Source organism: Colletotrichum fructicola (assembly GCF_000319635.2).
Source record: "Colletotrichum fructicola Nara gc5 chromosome Unknown KSG_Nara_v1_contig01, whole genome shotgun sequence".
NCBI classification, from domain to species: Eukaryota; Fungi; Ascomycota; class Sordariomycetes; order Glomerellales; family Glomerellaceae; genus Colletotrichum; species Colletotrichum fructicola.
Genome location: NW_027094051.1, coordinates 5102632 through 5121982, shown reverse-complemented (window position 1 = coordinate 5121982; position 19351 = coordinate 5102632). Strand labels below are relative to the sequence as shown.

Sequence of the window (19351 nt, the reverse complement as noted above, 5' to 3'; positions counted from 1 at the left end):
AATGTGTCTTTGTCAAAAAGATGGTTGGAACGATACCCTATAGACATCAGGCAGGTTCTGGGATCAAAATAGACTCTGATGAGATATTTGGGGCTTCGCAAGGCGAGAGATTCGGTTTCGAGGCAAATGATGGGATAGCAATTTGACCGTCACAAACTAATGAAGTGTACGAAGACAGCCAGCGATGGGGGCAGTAATTGTCTGCAAACGAGTTGGGCCTAGCCAAAGCCATCAAACCTAAGCTTCTGGGCCAGTTGCGCCGTGCGCTGTGAACTGCCATAGATGAAAAGGCCCTTCAGAAGCCCGGCTGGACTTCCGATACATCGATCGTCCCTGGGTATTGGGGTTCTACACAGGTAGCGGGAGCAAACGTCACGCTTGAGCCTGCGAGGTAGTACAGAGGTCCTGGTACTTCTACGAGTCTCCTATCGTTCGCTACGATCCGTAGATGATAACAGCACACGCAACCAGAGATTGGCGTCAAACCTATTGTGTCTTTTAGAAGGCCTGCCTAGAGTAAGTCGCCAATCCAATCGTCAACTAAGATCTATGAGAAGGAGGTATCAAACACAGACGGCCAGTCAGTCCTAGGTTTGTAGTCACATGTCTACTGGTTGAAGTAGAAGCACTTCATACCGGATTCGAGAGCGAAGTTGTCAATCCTTCGCTACTCACGACTTGTGTAGTTTGTCGCATCTTGAAGGTTCTTCCATCACAGCTCGGGAAGAATGAACTGACCGCCAGATACGAAGTAAACTAAGGTGCGTGCTGGCGTTGGCCACGACTTGGTACACTGCATTGCTCAAAAGAATACGTATCTAATGACATCGCTCTGATCAAGGGAATGATTTATAAGAAGCATGCGGCAGTTATATGTCGCAAGTAAGTCCTCCTTTCTCCAGGGTGCATATGACGAGACGGCATCTGCTGCAAAGGTGGACGGCGTAGACAGGGTGCGAAGTCGGGCTTTTGGTGTGCAGCATACCTGCATGATACTCAAGGAAGACCGGCATATCAGGTGAGGTCAAATGACAAAAGGTGCGCCCAAAAAGCATCCCAGGTTCTTGGTGTGCACCATACAGGTAGCTGCGTAATATAATAGTGGGGGTATGCAGGCAAGACCGATGGTGTGCTGTGGTAGGTGAGATCAAACGAGGCGAGAGGCAAAATCGTTCAATTGGTCAACACCTCGAAGTACGCCAGTTCAGCTGGGCCCGAGAACGAGATTCGATATGTGTTAACCCTGGCAATCCTCATTGATGTTTGTGTCCAAATACTTAAAGAGCGAATATGTTCTCTGTCATATTGGAAATAACAGAAGACTCTCAAATGTCCCGTTTTTCGTCAAAACAGCGTTTCTATGCATTGAACATCTACTCATGCCATTGTATTAGGTTCTTGCTCGACAAAGAAGCACACTTAATTGTTGCCATGACAAGCAACAGGTCATTCAGTTGCAACGAGCAAGATTGCAAATCTGGTCCTTTCACAACCAAATCCAACCTTACTAGACATGTAAAGTCTATGCACAGCCCAAAGACCACAATGCCTTGTGGTAAGGAGCTAAAAACCTATACATGGAATATCAAACGGCACGTACATGCATGTGCAACATGCAAGGTTCAACAGCACTCTGGTATTCCCTCTAATCAGGAAGGTCGAGACGATAAGGAAGATGCTGCGATTGCCTTCTTTGATCTTCAAAGCTTCGAGGTGGGGAAAAGCGACGCCAGCTACCAGGATGGCGAGGACTTCTCCGATATGCTTCCTTGGATTCACGAACAGGACTGGACCTGCTGGTAGTACGGTCGCCCTGAGCTGAGGCAAAGCTGATCAACCGTGTGTACAAAAGAGTGGGTTTGTTTTCTCATGAAAAGTACTGTGCTGATTTACTATTCAGATGTTGTATCTGTGAACCCCATGATTTAGGAGTCATTGACGATGGCATGAGCATGCGGCCTGAGATTCATGATGTGCTGACCCAGAGGACGAATGAAGCTCGCGACGATTTGCTGATCGGACGTTTGAGACTGAAAAGAGAAATTAGAAACGATCTGAGGGTGCGTAAGATTGTATATTGCTAGTTTATACCGTGAGCCCAGCATCAAATAAAGGTCGGCACATAATGCGCTGTTGCCGCTCAAACTTTCGAACGTCTGTTACCAGATGCTCAAACTTTGTATGGGCATATGTGACCGGTGAGATGCAAATCACCTCATGCTTCCTAACAATTGCAGCAACGGCGTCTGCACCTCCCCATTGGCGTCGAATTATACTCATCATATTGTGGCTGGGACATTGGAAAGCAAGTATTATCCAAGGCTGGCTGCCCGGGGCCGTGTGGAGTACGAATCCGACCCCGCCAGGCGGAGCCCGGACCTCACGGGCAGACTTAAAAGCTCCGTTCGTGCCGCGGTGAGATAAGCTGCACATGAACCTGTAATTGGAATGGATTGAATATTCACCTACTGGTCGATGTTTTTCTACGAAGTATATCGAACAGGCCATCCAGTTGAGTAATTCTGCGGCAATCAGGTAGAAGGCCTGGGTAGCATGCCAGGTTCCGGGCTATGGTTTCAGTACTTGTGTTGAAAACTAAGTATTGCAGTCATGCCCAGCACCTGGTCAAATATTCTGGGCGGCGGAATTTTCTGGGGGGTTTTTTTTTCTCGTTTTTTTTTTTCAAGGAACTTAATGATTCAGATGTCGTGAGGGATATAAAGGATGGAATAGGTGTCAGGTCAAGGAGTAGAGGATCGTGTGAGTCGTACGTGAGGAGCGAGGTTCGGAAGACACTGTGCGCCGAGGGTTGACTGAAACAGTCAGAGAGTCAATGTGTGTAAGTATATAGAGACGGGATTGATTGCCTGATTCTATTTTGTTTCCAAATAGCAATGGCCTCGAGGGATCAGATCTAAGGCTGCCCGTCTTGTGGCCTGAACATGTAGATGAGCTGGGAACACCGCTCTGCGGGGCCTCCGTCCGCTCAACGTGGATGTCGGTGACTGTTGGTTCATGCTGTGGAATGCCACAGTTGTGGGCCCTGAGAACTTCGTGGTCAGTTCTACAAGAGCCCTCACGAAGGTGAGTGTATTTTTATTATTATTATTTCCTTTCTTTTTTGCGTCCCGTGGCGCAGGCCCAATCATCGGGGTACAACACGTCCGACGTCGCTGAACATAGTATCCGCTGTGCTTGTGGATTCCAGGATCCTGATTACCACAAAGTTTTGAGCCCAAAGTGACCGAGCCTCTCCAGCAATACGATCTTCACAGGTGGCCGATTGAAATATATCAATTCAAAATTACCAAATGAGCTTTCGACCATCAAACAGCATACTTTCATTGGTCCTTGTTACTCACTTCGCTGATATACTCACAGACGGCATTAACGCCTCAAAACAGGGGCCATATATTCAAAAACTCCACATCCTCTCAAGTCTCGACATCATGGTCTGTGGCACATCTTCTTCCAGTTTGAGGTGTACCAATATCCAGTGTAATTCCACGTTCTCCACCAGATCAAACATGAACAGGCATATCAAATCAAAGCATGGTCCCAAAGTCCGCGCGGCCTGCGGGAAGGAATTCCTGAACCAACCTTGGAATATCAAGCGTCACATGAGCACCTGCAACGAGTGCAAGAAAACGATGGACCACCACAGCATCTCTACTTCATCAGAGAAGAAAAAGGATGATGACGGCAGCCTCCCTCCATACGATTTTCTTTCTAGTAACGGAGTTGACATTCACTATGACGCTAGATTTGAGATCATCTTTAATGACGATGCCGATTCTTGGGGCTGCGGAGAGTACTCGTGCTGCTTGGAATGTGAATAGTTGAAGGATTGACTTATCAAGATGAATGTAAAGCTCGGATACGTCTACTACGAAAGACTTAAAGTAAGACCCGTCTCGAATAGTACTGGAGGTTAGGTACTTCTGCAGAAGTAGGAAGCAGGGAATTAGGTGGCCTAGGATTACCATTTTGTGGTAGCAAGCCTTTTTTGTATGGATTCGATTTTGCGAAATAACTGAGCATTATCCTTGGCCTAGTTTTCAACCCCCAAGTCACCTGTTTAATGAGATTATGTTCAGTTCTCTCCCGTCCGCACTCAGAAGGGAGAAACATCGTCAGACTTACATTCAGTCTTATTTTGAGATCTCCAGAACGAAAAGAGTGGAACCATCTGCGGCGTTAGGCCCAAAGTATGTTTGGTTTTCTTGCAGCGGGCAGCTTCTATGTATGGGATAATTATTCGATGGCTTATCAGGACTTTGACAGATTATATAGTCGCTAGAGTTACACATTTGATCCCTTAGACTTGAGAACATGTGGTCAATGTCCCGGTTCTAAGACCCGTTTGAGGCTAGAAATCTATTGCCTGCGTTAAAGCCGTGCGTGTGAGAGAGCTTGCCGTGGCCTGTCCCCACAGAGTGTTACAGCTCACAAGAGGGAACTGATTTCTGCCCACATTCAACGTTCGCACGGGAAATTCTGCCCACGCAGCAAAGTGATGCTTGCTTGTCTACAGTGTGATTGGTGTGCCATCCCCGATGGCGCACTTGACATCACTTACCCCTGCCCCATCACGTTAGGTTAGGCTCTCTCACACAGGCTTCAGCAGCGGAATACACACATACACCTTTCTGTCACACATAGGGAGGAAAGAGGAAGATAGAGACTAAGACAGGCTCGGCTTGCCTTGCTTTGGCACACTCAACCCCACCTCCCAATCCTCATTCTGGTTCATTCGGATTTATTTCAAGAGAATGGTTCATTCTTCCACTGTTCGTTCATGTAAATAGCTACAACAAGGAGCGAACCAAAAATCTTTTGTTCGTGCAACCACGCAAAATCACCTGCAATTTATCTTTGACTTACGCCCACGACGTATCATACGCTATGGCTGAGACTCTGACTTCCTCGAAACCAGCCTCATTCAAATGCAAAGAAACAAGTTGCTATTCAAGGCATTTCTCGACAAGTTCTAATCTTAAGAGACATATGAGGTCTAAGCATGGTCCCAAGGTCCGGATGGCCTGCGGAGAGGAGCGCCAAAACCATTCATCCAACAAGAAGCGCCATCAAAGCAGTTGCAGCAAGTGCAAAGCCATCGCCGCACAGCAAGTGGATGTCACCTCTACGCCTAAGAATTACGACGCCAACCATGCGGGTCTCACAAATTTCGACTCAGGAACCGCAACATTTGAGGCACAGCCCAACGACTATGCTGCTGAACTCAATGCAGAGCTGCTCGATGTGTTCTGCTGGACTTATGAGAGTCTCGGCCCAATCTATGGAGCCGAACAACGAATAAATTGACCAAGCAACTGCGTATGTAATTCTGTCATGCAAATTCGGCAATTGCTAATGATTGTTACAAGTGATTATGGTAGACAAATGCGCAGCGGAACTTCAGGAAGGTTGACAGGTTGAAAGGCGGAATGTGGTGAAGTTTACGTTCCAGATTACGGAAATTCTTGTTGCTGCCACAATGAGCCCAAATTCACATTTTCAATGCTCACAATTCTTCAGATCTTGAAGCTTTGGAGTTAGTGAACCAAATGCCCCTGTAATTCATCAGGTTACCAAATTAGTGCCAACTCATTCAGACAGGTGAACGAAATGTGAACTAGGTATTCTTGCTTACCCGACCTTAGTGCTCGCCCTTAGCTTCACCTGTGGGTTACTAGGGGCGACTCCGTCAGGTGGGTTCAGCAGGACTCCGGTGCCCCAAACAGGGGCCGGAGGAGATTCTGAGGGATAGACTGTTGAGGGGCCCAGCATACAAAGGCGGGAAGTTCAGGAAACGCGGTAATCATCTGAAACATTTAAGATACAACTGTTTGAAAGTCGGGCTTATTGACAAGAGCACTCGACCTTCGCAGAGGTGCCTGCTCAAGTCTGCCTGCCCGGGGGGGCCAGTGAGACGGGCAGGCAAAGAAATCAACTGAGCAAGCGTAGAGCTTCTTCTTTTTTGTCTCCTTCCCTGAGATTCCTATGTACCATGGCGCTCAATAATAATTGCTCTTAATTATTTTATTTTTTCCTCTGCAAGAAAAACCTTTTTCCTTCGCGAGCTGCGGTGACCAGCGGCCACAGCGCGTGGTCGTGCTCCACCCCGACTTACACCGTTGCCCCGCTTGCCTTCCTCTCACCATCACATCCAGACAAGCACCTTCCAACTCACCTCACTCGAACAGCCGTCACCATAAAATCATTCCAAATACGACCAAAAAAAATCTGTTCCACTTCTTCCATCGGGCTAAAGATAAAGCAAACCGTAAGTAGGGTTTTGTGATTCGCTTCACAACATATTCTCTTTTTTCTTCACTGTCTAACCAAGTGACAGATACATCATGCCTTCCCAAAAGGCACAAACCGACCTTCCCGCCTTCGAGCCCAGAAAGCGCTATCGTGACCGTTACTTGTTCCCGGACGACTCAGACGGCGATGGCTCCGACGTCACTCACAAAAAAGCCCGCCGCGATGAGGCTGGCGACGAGGAGCATCAGACTGGCGCCGAAAAACTGCCAGCAGCCTGGGAAGGCAGAAATGTACAGGAATACGAGCAGCAGCAAGAAGCGGCCGGCCCCGTTGGCCATGTTGATGACAGAGTCTCCATGGTCCAGAGGCTTTGCACGGGCATTGATAGACAGCTACACGCTCTCAATGAAAACCTGAGCAACCCAGAGTCGACGCTCATAACCACGTTGTCCAACGCGGCAACAACGGCTGTGAGGCAATCTTTGGTGGATTCGCCGGCAAAGAAACTCGACCAGGAGATTTACCAATGCAAGCAGCTCCTGGTGAGGAAGCAGCAGAATCTCGACGAGCTCCACAGAAGCAGCCAACAAGAGCAACACGAGCAGGCCGATGCCCTTCGGCGTGAACAAACTAAGGTTGCTGGGCTCTCTAAGCAACTGCAAGACGAGAAAAACAAGCTTGCCGACGTCTCTTGCAGCCTTCTGGCTGAGCAGACCAAAGTTGCTGAGCTCTCTGCCAGTCTCCAGGCCGAGCGGGTTATGTGCACTGAGCTCTCAGACGCACTTCGAGAAGAGCAGAAGAAAAGTTCCAACCTTTTGAGGGATCTCGCAGCGAAGCGGAGAAAAAGTGCCAAAGACGTGGAGTGGAATATCAATGTTCTCAGGAGCAACTTGGGCAAGATCAACTTCAAGCGAAGCCATCCAAACGAAAGCGATTCAAAATCCAAGCTACGTCTGATCAGCACTATCGCCAAGCCTCTGCTTACGCAAGTGGGTACCGACTTGCTCGATTTCTTCTTGCATTACAGTGAACCAGGCGTCATCTACTGCTTCACTCATGCGGTCACTGACGAAGATCAAAAGTCGCCCCCTTTCAAATATGGGCAGTGCCGTCTTCATCTCGCGGGTGAGAGGATTGATGACTGCATACCTGTTTTGTGTCAGGAAGATGCTGTCGCAGACAAGAGCTTCGTCTTCCTCAGACTTGACATCGCAGTCGAAATGACGGAGGGTAGGATGGTCTCTCTCTCGCCATAGTCGGCGACCGACTGCGGGGGTCGTGTAGTTGTATGAATACATCATCGTTGCAGTTCTAAATGTTTTGTTACCTTTGATCCTAGTGACGTTACCCGTTGATGTACCGGTGAGGTTGTGCTGGTGGGTAGCTCCAGCGTAGTCAAGCAGCTCGCTGCTCATAATGGCAACGCAAATCGTCGGCTTCTTACCCAGATACCATTAACACACATTTGACTGCAATCCGAGAGAATATTTACGAATACTCAGTGATGTCTCAGATGCCTTATACGTACTTCAAGCGTCGCCGAGCCGGAGTTGAAGAGACCTTACCTGGGTGATTCCCCATTTATGTAGATAGGGAGCCCCCATTTCATCTCGCATCATTCACGCAGAGAAGTACAGGCCCTTCGAACAGTTTCGCGGTAAATTTCAGATAGTTCGTATTCTTCATCAAAAACACCTCTCATTTGGGCCCCGGCAGACCATACATCATTCCCGAGGGTCGATGCTACTCTAATCTAAGATAATGTTCAGATATCTCTGTTGAGGTAGCAGATGCTCTTGAATTTCGAGATTCTGCCTGCTGTATGTCGGTCATGCCGCTGTGTTTCACGGTGTTATCATGGAAGGTTGAAACTGAAGGCCTATCATCACAGGTGGAATGCGAAAGCTTGAACTGGAGACACTCGTTCACGTAACACCGTAGTCCAGACTTCAAGTCCATCAAAAGTCCATCAATCAATCGTACAAATCTTACTGACGGACAAAACCTTGATCTATGTCTTTGTGACTTGACCAGTAGACACCAACAGAATGGTGGAATTGGCCATGCGCTCTCCCGCGACGAGCCCCTTATTAGACACCAGCTCGATTTAGGCTGTTGAATTGTCCGCTTTTCCTGTACCTCTTGCCGGCAACTGAGTTGTGAGTTTTCTGAAGAAACTCCACAGCACTTTCAACACCCTAATCGGTATCACTCGAGCTTGGCTCGTCCTTGATACCAGATTCATTCTTTGCAGCCGAAGAGTTGCAAGAGACCGCAGCCATACCCATGCCAGGAACCTGAGAAGGCTGCTCTATCGACGTGCGGGCGCTTTTCGCTGGGCGCTCGCTTTCCTCTGTACTTAGAGACCGGTCTCTCTTCGTGTCGTCACCAAGACAACCATCCAGGTATGCCTGTGCTGCGGCAAGTCCTCTCTCGTACGCAGGTCTAGTAGCCTTGCGGTCTTCACGGAGTTTCCGCACGCTGGCTCTCTCTTACAGGCTCAATGGAAACCAGTTGGCTTTGGTCTCGTGGTAGTAAAGAGCATACGTGTAACCAGGCTCGCCGATCTCCCAGTCTGACTCGCTGTAGGCCTCCTCATCCGATGGGAAATTGTCTGAACCGGTTTCGTGGAAAGATCTGATGCGATCCATTCCATCCTTGCCTTCGGCCCGTTGCCTGACAGCCATAGCCAACACGTACCGATATGGTCCCTTAAGTGGATGATGCCGACCATACGGCAGGACCATCTTGAAAGTCAGAAAATCCATCAGGTTGAACTTGTCGTTCGCAGACGGCGTGAATCTGACTCTGATAATCGGCGGGACGTAGGTCAAGATGAAGCTTATGGTGCCGTCGTCGGTAGGTCCACAAGGCCTTCTGATTGCGGCCGGGACGTCGAATCCGGTCATCCCCTGCGCTTCGTTGTCGATGACGATGACGTGCTCTTTGGAGTTCAACATCACCTCTTGCCATGGGTCCTTCTCCTTCCCTTTTGTCATCTTGACAAAGAGGTTGAATTGCCCACGAGCTCATATGGTTTCGGCGAGCTTGTCGCACTGCTCCAGGTAGGCGAATGAGAGGTCGCGTTCGGCAGTCTCTCTGGATACGATCTTGTGTTTGATGAGATTGTTCCTCAGGTCCTCGAAGTCGCTGGGGTAGCAGAGGGGCGCAGTCTCCCATGAAAGCTGCAGTAGCGGGTTGTCTTCTTCCTCTTTCCGTCGGAGCGGGTCGTTGTAGGCCACCTCATCCTTTAACAACCACGAGTTGAAGTGTCTGATGATTACCATGAGGCAGGAGACACCTGAGAACCCCGCTGGCGTGTTAATGGGCCAAATGTGATAGAGGGGTCCGCGCCAAGCGTTGGTGCTGGTGCCGTGCTTCTTGCGAACATCGCCATCCTCCCTTTCGACTGTCAAGGTAAACGGTGTCTTATACTGGGAGGTCATTTTGCGCGAGGTCGGTCGTGTCTTGTGAGGTTGTTGTGTAGTCCGTGTCTGAGAAGGCAGCAGCCCTTGAGAGAGGTTGCAGGCGTGTGATTTTCGACAATAAAAGTGAGAGGTTGTGAGATGAGCAGCTCTGGCGGCAGTGAGGGTGGGCCCGGCGAGAGATTTTGGTCTGAAATTGTGCAAGTCGACAGATAGGCAGGCGCAAACGACCTTGACATACGCCGACAATGGAAACTACCAGCAGGTAGTGGGCTGTGGTATTCACTGCTGTTCAATATCTAGACTTCTTAAGAAAAGAAAATAATAATGAAAGTAAATTTTTTTGCGCGAGCTGCGACGACCAGAGGTCACGGCGCGTCGCCGCGGACTTGTCCCCCACACCGACTTACACCGGCGCCCCACTTATTCTTCCCTCCTTCCGCCTCGAGGAGAACCCAACTCACTGCTTGATCATGCTGCTTGGCAGGATACAATCGGAGAAGAAAAAACATGTTTTTCGGTGCAGCTCCTTCCAATGCACACAGGTGGATCTTTAATGCACACAGGTGGATCTTTACTCGAAGGCGCACTGCCGCCCTGGCCTACTTTTCTCTCCACTTCACCGTGGACGACATAGAACAATTCAACTTCAGCTCTCTCTGTGGCTCGGCTTTACACTTTATCACAGCATCTCTGGCACCCCTGCTATCATCAAAGTCTACGCATACTCTATACAGCAGTCTTCCATCTCTCTGTATTCAGTTCTCGGCTTTCCTTTTCGTTGAAGCAAACAAACCGCGCTCAAGATGTCCTCCACCAGCAATACCTACCCCAGCCGTTCTCGCGATAGATTCGGCCAGTTCAAATCTTCGTGTGAAGAATTCAGGTCCAATCATTCGCTTCCCTGCGGATGAAGCGAGGGCGACCAGAAGCAGGTGACAAGGTCACCTATCGGCCGCTGCTTGTTTGTCATCGAGGTGGAGCAGCGCATGTCGCAGCTCGGCTCCTTGACAAACATGCGGCTTTCAATGACTCTTTCGTTGGCTTACTACCGTGCTCACATGCATTCAAGGGTCGGAAGAATGAATAGGCCAGAGATTAAATCTAGCCATGGCCGCCTCCCTGTCGCAAAAGGACTCTCCAGTCTCCTCTGTTCCGGCTACTTCCTGACGAGTGGGATGGCTCATCAGACGAGCTAGCCTGAAGACGATGCGACTCTTCAGTACTTTGTCTGTTCTCGGAGCGATGATCGTCGTTGTCAAAGCTACGAGTTCTCGGTCCTACAATGCTGGCTTATCGCCGACTCCGCCTCCAAGACTTGAAGCCAGAGACAGCCTTACCAGTAGACCGACCAATTTCTGCGGCTACTACACTCTCGAGGAAGATAAATGTTCCAACTCTCTCGCTCCTAATGACTTAAGCTATGGGCTGACTAGTTCACAGTAATTAGAACACACCAATGTCCGCCGAATGAGGCTTGCAAGATATCTGACGGGTTCATCGGCTGCAATAATATCGCGTATTCGGTGTGTGCGAACGCACGGGAGATCCAGGGTTGTCAATCTGGGAAGACAGTCGGCGCCGGCACACTTTGTTGGTAAGTTTGAGAAAGTTGGCTCCTCAGCCCATTCACGAACTAACGGTAATAGTCGCGAAACTTCCGGCTGGGTGCCGGCATGCCAGACATATGTCCGAGACGATGCCGAACTGGGAATCAAGAAGATGTATGGATGCCGCGATGTTGCGCTCGCCTGGGATAAGACGGTCACCTTGCACTGGGCAACGAGTTTACTGGTTCAGATAGACTCTATCACCCTACCTGCGCCATTTACGACAACCACCGGAAGCATCTTGGCTGCTGGATCTTCTATCGAGGCCCGGACATCTGAAGCTCCGGCGATATCTTCCCCTACAACAGAACCTGCGCCTACTTTGCCCTCTGCTTCGGAATCTTCTGACACAAGCAACGAAAACTTGTCTTCTTCACAAGCTAGGGTCATTGTGGGAGGTGTCATAGGCGGTATTGCCATTGTAGGCGCCATCTCGTGCTTCGTCCTTTGGCTTCTTGTCCGGCGACGTCGAGGTCCAGAAGAAAAAGCAGAGACAGTGGGCAGGCGGCTTGAGACACCGATAGCTGAGCTTCAGGGGGACGAGCCTGATGATCCTCAGAACAGGGAGCACGGTGAGTATCGGCCTACGGCGTTAGTGCCTCCGGCACCGCCAGAGTCGCCCGTCATCAGAGTGTCGGCGCCGAGGATCTCGACCGCTTCGGTATGTAAGACGCCGTCAGGCAATCAGCTTGGTAGCCCAACTACGCCGGCAGAGCTGGATTCGTAGGTTCGCATGTGGGTGGCACAGGCTAGCGTTTGGTACGAGAGTATTGGTAGAGATAATGTTAATAGTCTCAATAATTCGATCCCACTCGATGACTAGGATGTTGGCTGCCAAACAAACGTGGCAGCGGATTTGGGTTCTCGCTTGAAGACAAAGAGTCCGCCCCTGTTAGCATCGCGAACGTGGCAAACAACACCACCGGGCCATGGTTCATCCATGCAAGGGCCAAGAAGATCTCTGGGCACGATCACTGATGGTCATTTGAAAACAGGGCGTCTCGAATGCCATCATCAAAGAAACAAACTCGAGGGACACAAGGTTTGGTCATTCGAGAATTGTCAGGCCGAGGAGAATGTCTCGACAAACACTCACAGGAGGATGTTAAATCGAAGCCCTCCTCGGCGGGAGGACAAACACTCGCCCTTGGACCGTCTCTTTCATGACCTTCGCCACTGAGCCGAGACGTGCCAAAGGGTGACGATGAGAGTCTCTCTGCTTATAACTTCTGAAAGTCTCCTTTCTCGAGGCATCCCACTGCTTTATCCGGTGATGAGCCAACCTACCTTGAGTTCCACCCTTCTTCTTTTCAACTGAACAGGTCAACCAAGACAAGATGGAAAGTCCAGAGAACATGGTTGGACATCAGCGGCCGGCCACCCTTCCTAAGACTACTTGTGGTATTCATCATTCGAACAGCACCGTCCACCACGACGGCGGAAGTAGCAAGCAAGACGTCTTCGAGAACAGAAAAAATAGACACGATGGTCCGAATAACAGCAAAGACCGCCAAAATCGAAAGAGACGAGCTGGACATTTGGATCACCGACGCGAGGAAAAGCTTGCCAGGAGCATCCGTCCCATAAAGAAGGATACCGGGCTTCAGGGTGACGGCAGTTGGAAAGGCTCCCCTGGCAGCGTTCACAGTCGTGGTGGCGATCTTGATCGGCCGAAACAAACTCAAGCACGAAGGTCTAGATATCTAGCTACCGGCATACCGCCACCCCCGACACCGGCACCTAACCTAGAGTTGAGGGCCATGTCGATTCGCCATCACGAAAGTCTCGGGTCAGACACCTGCGGGTTCTTCACTGTGAGCCATGATCATGGTACGGCTCAGCTTTCCATATTTGAGATGAGAAAACTAACAAGTTGCTCCATGAAGATTTGATGACTCGCGTATGCGATGATATTGCATCCGACTGTTCGGCCTGGGGTTCATGGCTGGGGTGTGGGTATAGACCATACACAACTTGCCTCGGGGGCGCTGCCCCTGAATGCGCGGCCGGCAAGACTATCGGAAGTCAGACTTTGTGTTGGTACATCGCGCTGCCTTTCCCTTTGCTCGCTTGATACTGACATTCATATGAAGCACCTCAGCTTCTGGATGGCTTCCAGAATGCCAGACCTTTCTCAGGGATGATGGTGGTTTGGGCACCAAAACGCTCTTAGGTTGCCGAAACGACGACGTCGTATGGGACGCGACTGTTTGGCTGCACACAGCAGCAATGGAGGCTTTGGGGAGCACTGAAGTACCAGCAACGACTTCAGTGGCGTCTTCAGTCGTTCTATCTTCTACTTCTCTGATCTTGAGCAGTCCAACTGTCCCGTTGACGCCCATCGGTGAGGCGAGCAGTGGCAGCTCTCCGACCCCGGTAGGCCCTATTGTCGGCGGCGCTCTCGGTGGCCTCGCTATTCTTGCTATTGCCGGCTGCATCGTAGTCTGGCTTATTGTGCAGAAGAAACGCGGAACATCACGGCCATTCAGGAGGTCAACGGTCGTCCAGGAACTCCCGGGGAATCACAGCCCTCATCATGAACCACAAACAGAGGGCTGGTACGGACAGTCCAAGAGCAACCCCGCGTCGCCAACTTCTCCAGCCAATACCCCGATAGCCAGAGAATTGTGTGAGGCTCCTGTGGTGGAGAAGCCGGTACAGCTCCCCGCGGCGGTCAATTCCGTAGGCAGCCCGAGTAAGCCGGCAGAACTCGGATGATAGTTTTTGGCATGGCTAAGAAGGATCAAATTTGATCTGGCAGTTTCGATTGAAGTTTGGAGGTAATTACCAATTGTATATGTCCTTCCAGTTGTTCATAGTACATGAAGAGTAGTTTAATGCGCAATATCGCGAAGGGTCATTCAAATCACGAACAGCTTCAAGTCAGGCCAAGACACTCAATCAGCCTTGGGACGCCACAAACTGCCGGAAATGGGTCGAATCAAAACAGATCTGCATGGACAGTATTTGAGCCGCCGCCGAATTGGCTTTATGTGCCTGAGACATAAAAATACGCTGCGTGGCACAGATCCTTGCGACTTTTAGAAAGCTGCTGTCTTGGCCTCTCCCTCGCGAACTAGCCAAGACCTTTTCTCCCTTGGAGGCGAGATAACTTCAGAGAAATTATAGTACTTTATTTCAACTGTAGTTACAATAATTCAGTATCGAAACCATTCACCACGAGAATTAGCCAACTTATCAAGCCCGTTTATCTCAACTTCCTCACAAGATTTGCTCATGTCTTGAGGACTGCCTTGGCATCTGTATCAGCCTGCGTCGACTTTGACTCTCACCAAGGCTCTTTTAGTAGCATGAGCGTCTAAAATGTCTAGGCCTGATTAGATGGCATGGAACATACTCTACCCGAGGTATGCTGCCTCATTCCTCGTCATCGGCCACCCAATGTCAGAGGCAGATATTTAGGACGGGAAGCTGAGTGTCACATGAGATTTCAGTGCCTCTTCTTGAGTTCTCTCCGACTCGTTCATCTGCAATTGAACAACATATGTATGCATTGTCTCCCAGGCTGGTGGCCAGTCTGTCAAAGTTGCCGTGATCTATATTCGTCAGTGCAACGCAGTCCCTCAACCGTGAACGAATGATGCGTCTGTATCTACTTCTTGTACTTCCCACCGGTTCCGTCTGTCTCTTGCAGCCCGGAAAGCGGATGGACGTTGCAAACCCATTGCCGGCCCGCCGCACACCCATCGGCGATGGCTTTGGATTCGTTAAGAGGGCGTCGCCCGCTCCGACTGCACCGCCAAGAATACGATTCAGAAATGCGCATCTCGACCGGCGAGCATCTGAGAATACCTGCGGATTCCTAGTGAACTCGGCAGAAAGTTAGTGGTGCTTTTCCAAGATTCTTCGTCACAGGTGCCCTTCTGACGCAGTAGCAGCCGAGCCTCAAGCACTATTCTGCCCAAGTACGATCTGCATGACCTCAGGATCATACATTGGATGTTCCCCTCAACCATATACTGCTTGCTATGATGGAAGTGCAGAGATATGTCGAACCGACACACTAGGCCCTGGGACTCGATGCTGGTATGCCTTCCTTGGCGATGCTCTTTTATACAGGACGAAAGAAAAGCCAGACCAAACACCACTCTTGGCTTCGATGTGACTAATAATCGAATCCGTAGTACCGCGAGCACCAGCGGATGGCAACCCCAGTGCGTTAATTGGCGGATGGAGAATCCTGATGGCGAGATGACCTATATCGGATGCTACAATACCATGCTGTCGGGCTTGAATACGAACAGCATATTCCTGGTCACAGACACAAGCCTCCTGCCGTGGCTATTACCTCCGCCTTCTACCACTGAAACATCCCCCTCAACCGATAGTACAAGTTCGCCCACCGATTCGGCCGAGTCCTCGCCGGAAACTACCTCCACGGGTCTTCCGGATTCAACCGTATCTTTTTCATTAGCTGCACCATCAGAGACTGGTGGTCCAGCTCCCGTGGGGCCACCGGTCGGTGCCATTATTGGTGGTATTGTTGGCGGCATAGCTGTTATCGCGCTCATCGTGTTCGCCGTAGTTTGGTTTACGATGTATCGAAAGAGGAGGCCCTTACGCAACAATGGAATGCAACCACCGACGGCACCGCATAAACAGCCGGGGGTTGGTGTTCAAGTTCATCCTGTTCCGCCTCCAGCTCATCATAAGCAGCCGCGATATCAAGCTCAAGCTCAACAGCAACGACATGGTCCTGACCACAAATCCAAGGTCTACTACCAACAACATCCGCTTGCCGTCTCATCAAAGCCGCCAAAATAGTAAGCCAGCTTCGAATATTGGTGGGAGTATTTTGATTGTGAGAATACCCGGTCATATATTCCGAACTTGCTTGAGGGTGTGTAGAGACTGACTTGAATACTTTGAAAGATCCAAAGTCACGAAATCGATTCATCCGTTCAGGTCATCTCCTCGAGCCATCAAACCCTTTTACAGGCACGAAGGTTTCTCTGAGCGGGCAGCGGCACAGGAAATGGAAAGTTGATTGAGAGTCGGACACTAGCTTAGACTAGGGGCGGGTAGGTTGCGACGGCGGCCATGTCTTGGTCGTCAGCCGCGATCCTTCACTCGCTGGCCTCGGAAGTCCCCGCTACCGAAGGCAACAACTTGGCGGTTAAATCCTCGCCACGTTTGAGCCTCTTTGGCCAATCTGCCATCGGTCCGTTTTGACCTCTTAAGTCCTTGTTCCTTGTATGTGAGTGGCTGTTGAGGCTTAGATCAGGTCAGACCCCCCCTGCAATAAGAAACAACACGTCCAATGAAGGTGCACCAGTGACCACACAAAGTAGTTTGTATCTCGTCTATTTTGATCCTAAGAATATAGGTAGATGTAAAGATTTTGGTTGCCTAGCATCTTTTCAAGAATTGAGTCCGCACAGATCTCAGTTCCTCGAGACGGATGTTTAAAGACGTTCGACATCAGGCTTCGGTAGCGAGTAGTCTAAGCAAATTAACATCTTCGGAATATCCACGAACTGTCTTGATCGTCTTTGTTCAGAGAGTGTCCATCGAGACTTAAGCATAACGCCCATGAAGCTAGCGCTGCCACTGACGTCTGAAGCCTGGATCTCACGTTTACCCTAAATATATCACGCTTACAAGCCAAGCCACCTCTCCAATTTTCTCGGCAAACCACGGACGCCGTTGCATGAGACCAGGCTGCAGTTCATCATATGGCATTGTCGATCTAATGCTACGGCACATCTTTTGGCGGGCCATTGGCCGATCAACAGTACGCTTGTGCTGATGGTTACACTGACCTACGATTCCTTCGGCTTACTGCGCCACCCGCCTGAGACGCAGCAGAACGTGAGACTTGAAGAGATAAAACACTCGTTATCCCTTTTACCCAAAGTTTTGGAAGGTTTAGCCAATCTTCCCACAGAGACAGTCATCCACGATTTCATTCTAGGCCATCGATCCTAATCTGCGACGTCGGCTTAGCGAATTGAGATTTCAAGATGCGAACTGCGACAGTGCTCGCGGCCGCCGGCCAAATTTCAATAGCCATGGCAGCAGGACCTTTGGCTGGAAACGACCGATTTGCGCGGCAGACAGTCGCAGCGGGGGACAACGGGTACGGGTATGATGTGGGACAGTCGCCGGCGCCGACACCCGATCCCGCCCGGGCACTGTGGGGCCGGATGCCGGACCTGGCCGGCCGCGCCGAGTCGCTTGGGGCTAATACCTGCGGGATTGTCACCAACGGGCCAAGTAGTGAGTCGACTCTTTTCATAAAACATGTTCCCCAATGCTAACCGTCGGAGGCACCTTTCCAATCACCTGCGCCAGTCGTCCGTGTCAAACGAATGGCAACTTTATGGGATGCGATAAGCAACCCTTTACCAAATGCTTCCTCAACTCGGCGTCGCAATGTAAACAGTCTTCGCTAGCACCTGGCGTCTTATGCTGGTGAGTCTTGCGTTATCTTCCAAGCAACTGCCTACTGACACGATGCAGCACCCAAACCGCGAACGGCTGGACACCCCGTTGCGCAACCTTCTTGAAAGACGACGGCAGATTGGACTTTCGAACGCGATTGGCGTGTGCACATTCCAGCTTGAGCGGGACCTTGACGATGACAATGATCGCAGCCACCGACGAGGCGGCCTTTTTCAGCAGCGGCGGTTCAGTGACGGCGACGGATCCCATGCCGACAGACTCATCCCCGAGCGAGACATCTTCCCCGTCAGGTGGTGGCTCTTCTTCGAATACGGGCGCAATTGTGGGTGGTGTTGTCGGCGGTGTCGCCGTGGTGGCCATCGCAGCCTGCGTCATTGTTTGGCTGGTCGTGCGAAAGAGGCGAGACGCCAGGAGCAAGACTCCGCCACCTCCGGGGCAAGAGCCTTATTTGAGCCCTGGTCAGAGCCATGCTCCGTCTTCGAGCCCGCAGTACCATTACGCGGGGACCGAAGAGCAGTACAAGTACCAGGCGGTGCCTCCCGTTTATCCGCCTGCCCCGGTGATCCATGAGGCACCCGGGGACACGCAACCTAATAATAGCATCCCTCGAGCGGAACTGGAAGACAGATAGGTTGGGAGATGATAGGCGAGATATTTTGAGCATATATGGCGTTTGACGGACTTGGGAAACGACTACAGGACATAGGCATCTTGGCGTCACCGGCCGGCAGCATTTCTTCAGCGGCTATACCATTGTTTCGCGCAATTTGCATAGACTTGAGAGACAAAGAAACACGCATAATCAATAAGTGTAAAAAGGCTTCTGTTCAGCTGTAATCTCTGTGGTATTGAACACCTTTATCCAGACGGTTTATCTTGCCTATGTTGCGTTCTTCCAAAATCACGAGTCCAGGCATCTCGATGCGCGTTTTAGGGTGTCATGGCTTCGAAACGTCTTTAAGAGGAATAAGAAATTTCAACCGGATGTTGGGTGAGGCACAGGAGGCACAGAACCTAAAAAGGGTATCAGTCCCCGTGGTTATCGTTGGCTCTGTTGGTAGATCACAGTTCCCTCGTGTTTGCATCCTCCAGTTCCAAACAGTGCTGTTGCCTTATGCGACTTGACCGCAATTTCAATATGCCCTTCGGAGATTAAGCATATCACTTTGCGGATTGCTTTAAGGAGAAGTGGTGCAGACTCATGGTTTCGTCGCTTCCCATCGCAGATATTCTTTTAACAACAGACTTGCCCGAAGTTGACCAAGGTACAGAACGCGCCGACATTCCACCATTGAGCCCCCAGCTAAGATAAGCAAAGACAACTTTTTGGCATTTCTGTCACATTTAATACTACGGCCGCAAGCTTGAAGCTGAAGGCTGTGCTGCAGCCAACTCATCGCACCCCGGCAGTATCGTCAGAGAGTCCCAACCATCATTTGACCGTCCAACAACCAACGAGACCAGGATCAGTTGCGGGCCTGGCTGAAAACGAAACGACTTCCGCACGTAGAAAACTCCCGACATGTTGGTACACGTTCAAGGGTAAAAAGGACCGGGCATGATTGGAGAGCTGTTGTCGCGTTGGATATCCTTGATATATACAAGGCCACACCAGCCCCC

General features: G+C 50.4%; 6 protein-coding genes across 6 annotated transcripts; 4 read left to right on the top strand and 2 right to left on the bottom strand.

Moving 5' to 3' along the window:
* Positions 1–6362: 6362 nt before the first annotated feature.
* On the top strand, positions 6363–7526 carry CGGC5_v001441 (uncharacterized protein; the record flags this gene model as incomplete). The annotated part of the gene is made up of 1 exon (XM_032034490.1): positions 6363–7526. One exon carries the CDS (start codon positions 6363–6365, stop codon positions 7524–7526), a length of 1164 nt encoding a protein of 387 aa, XP_031886220.1.
* Positions 7527–8468: 942 nt separating this feature from the next.
* On the bottom strand, positions 8469–9269 carry CGGC5_v001440 (uncharacterized protein; the record flags this gene model as incomplete). Its single annotated transcript, XM_032034489.2, has 2 exons — positions 8469–8715; positions 8767–9269. 2 exons carry the CDS (start codon positions 9267–9269, stop codon positions 8469–8471), a joined length of 750 nt encoding a protein of 249 aa, XP_031886219.2.
* A 30-nt stretch (positions 9270–9299) lies between these two features.
* On the bottom strand, positions 9300–9716 carry CGGC5_v001439 (uncharacterized protein; the record flags this gene model as incomplete). Its single annotated transcript, XM_032034488.1, has 1 exon — positions 9300–9716. The coding sequence occupies one exon, from the start codon at positions 9714–9716 to the stop codon at positions 9300–9302; it is 417 nt and encodes a 138-aa protein (XP_031886218.1).
* A 1224-nt stretch (positions 9717–10940) lies between these two features.
* On the top strand, positions 10941–12032 carry CGGC5_v001438 (uncharacterized protein; the record flags this gene model as incomplete). Its single annotated transcript, XM_032034487.2, has 3 exons — positions 10941–11085; positions 11139–11292; positions 11345–12032. 3 exons carry the CDS (start codon positions 10941–10943, stop codon positions 12030–12032), a joined length of 987 nt encoding a protein of 328 aa, XP_031886217.2.
* A 2940-nt stretch (positions 12033–14972) lies between these two features.
* CGGC5_v001437 (uncharacterized protein) lies at positions 14973–16282 on the top strand (the record flags this gene model as incomplete). The annotated part of the gene is made up of 7 exons (XM_066150833.1): positions 14973–15147; positions 15205–15231; positions 15310–15352; positions 15451–15864; positions 15929–15934; positions 15983–16127; positions 16199–16282. 7 exons carry the CDS (start codon positions 14973–14975, stop codon positions 16280–16282), a joined length of 894 nt encoding a protein of 297 aa, XP_066009671.1.
* A 1007-nt stretch (positions 16283–17289) lies between these two features.
* CGGC5_v001436 (uncharacterized protein) lies at positions 17290–18362 on the top strand (the record flags this gene model as incomplete). Its single annotated transcript, XM_032034484.1, has 3 exons — positions 17290–17545; positions 17596–17740; positions 17789–18362. The coding sequence occupies 3 exons, from the start codon at positions 17290–17292 to the stop codon at positions 18360–18362; spliced, it is 975 nt and encodes a 324-aa protein (XP_031886427.1).
* Positions 18363–19351: the final 989 nt, after the last annotated feature.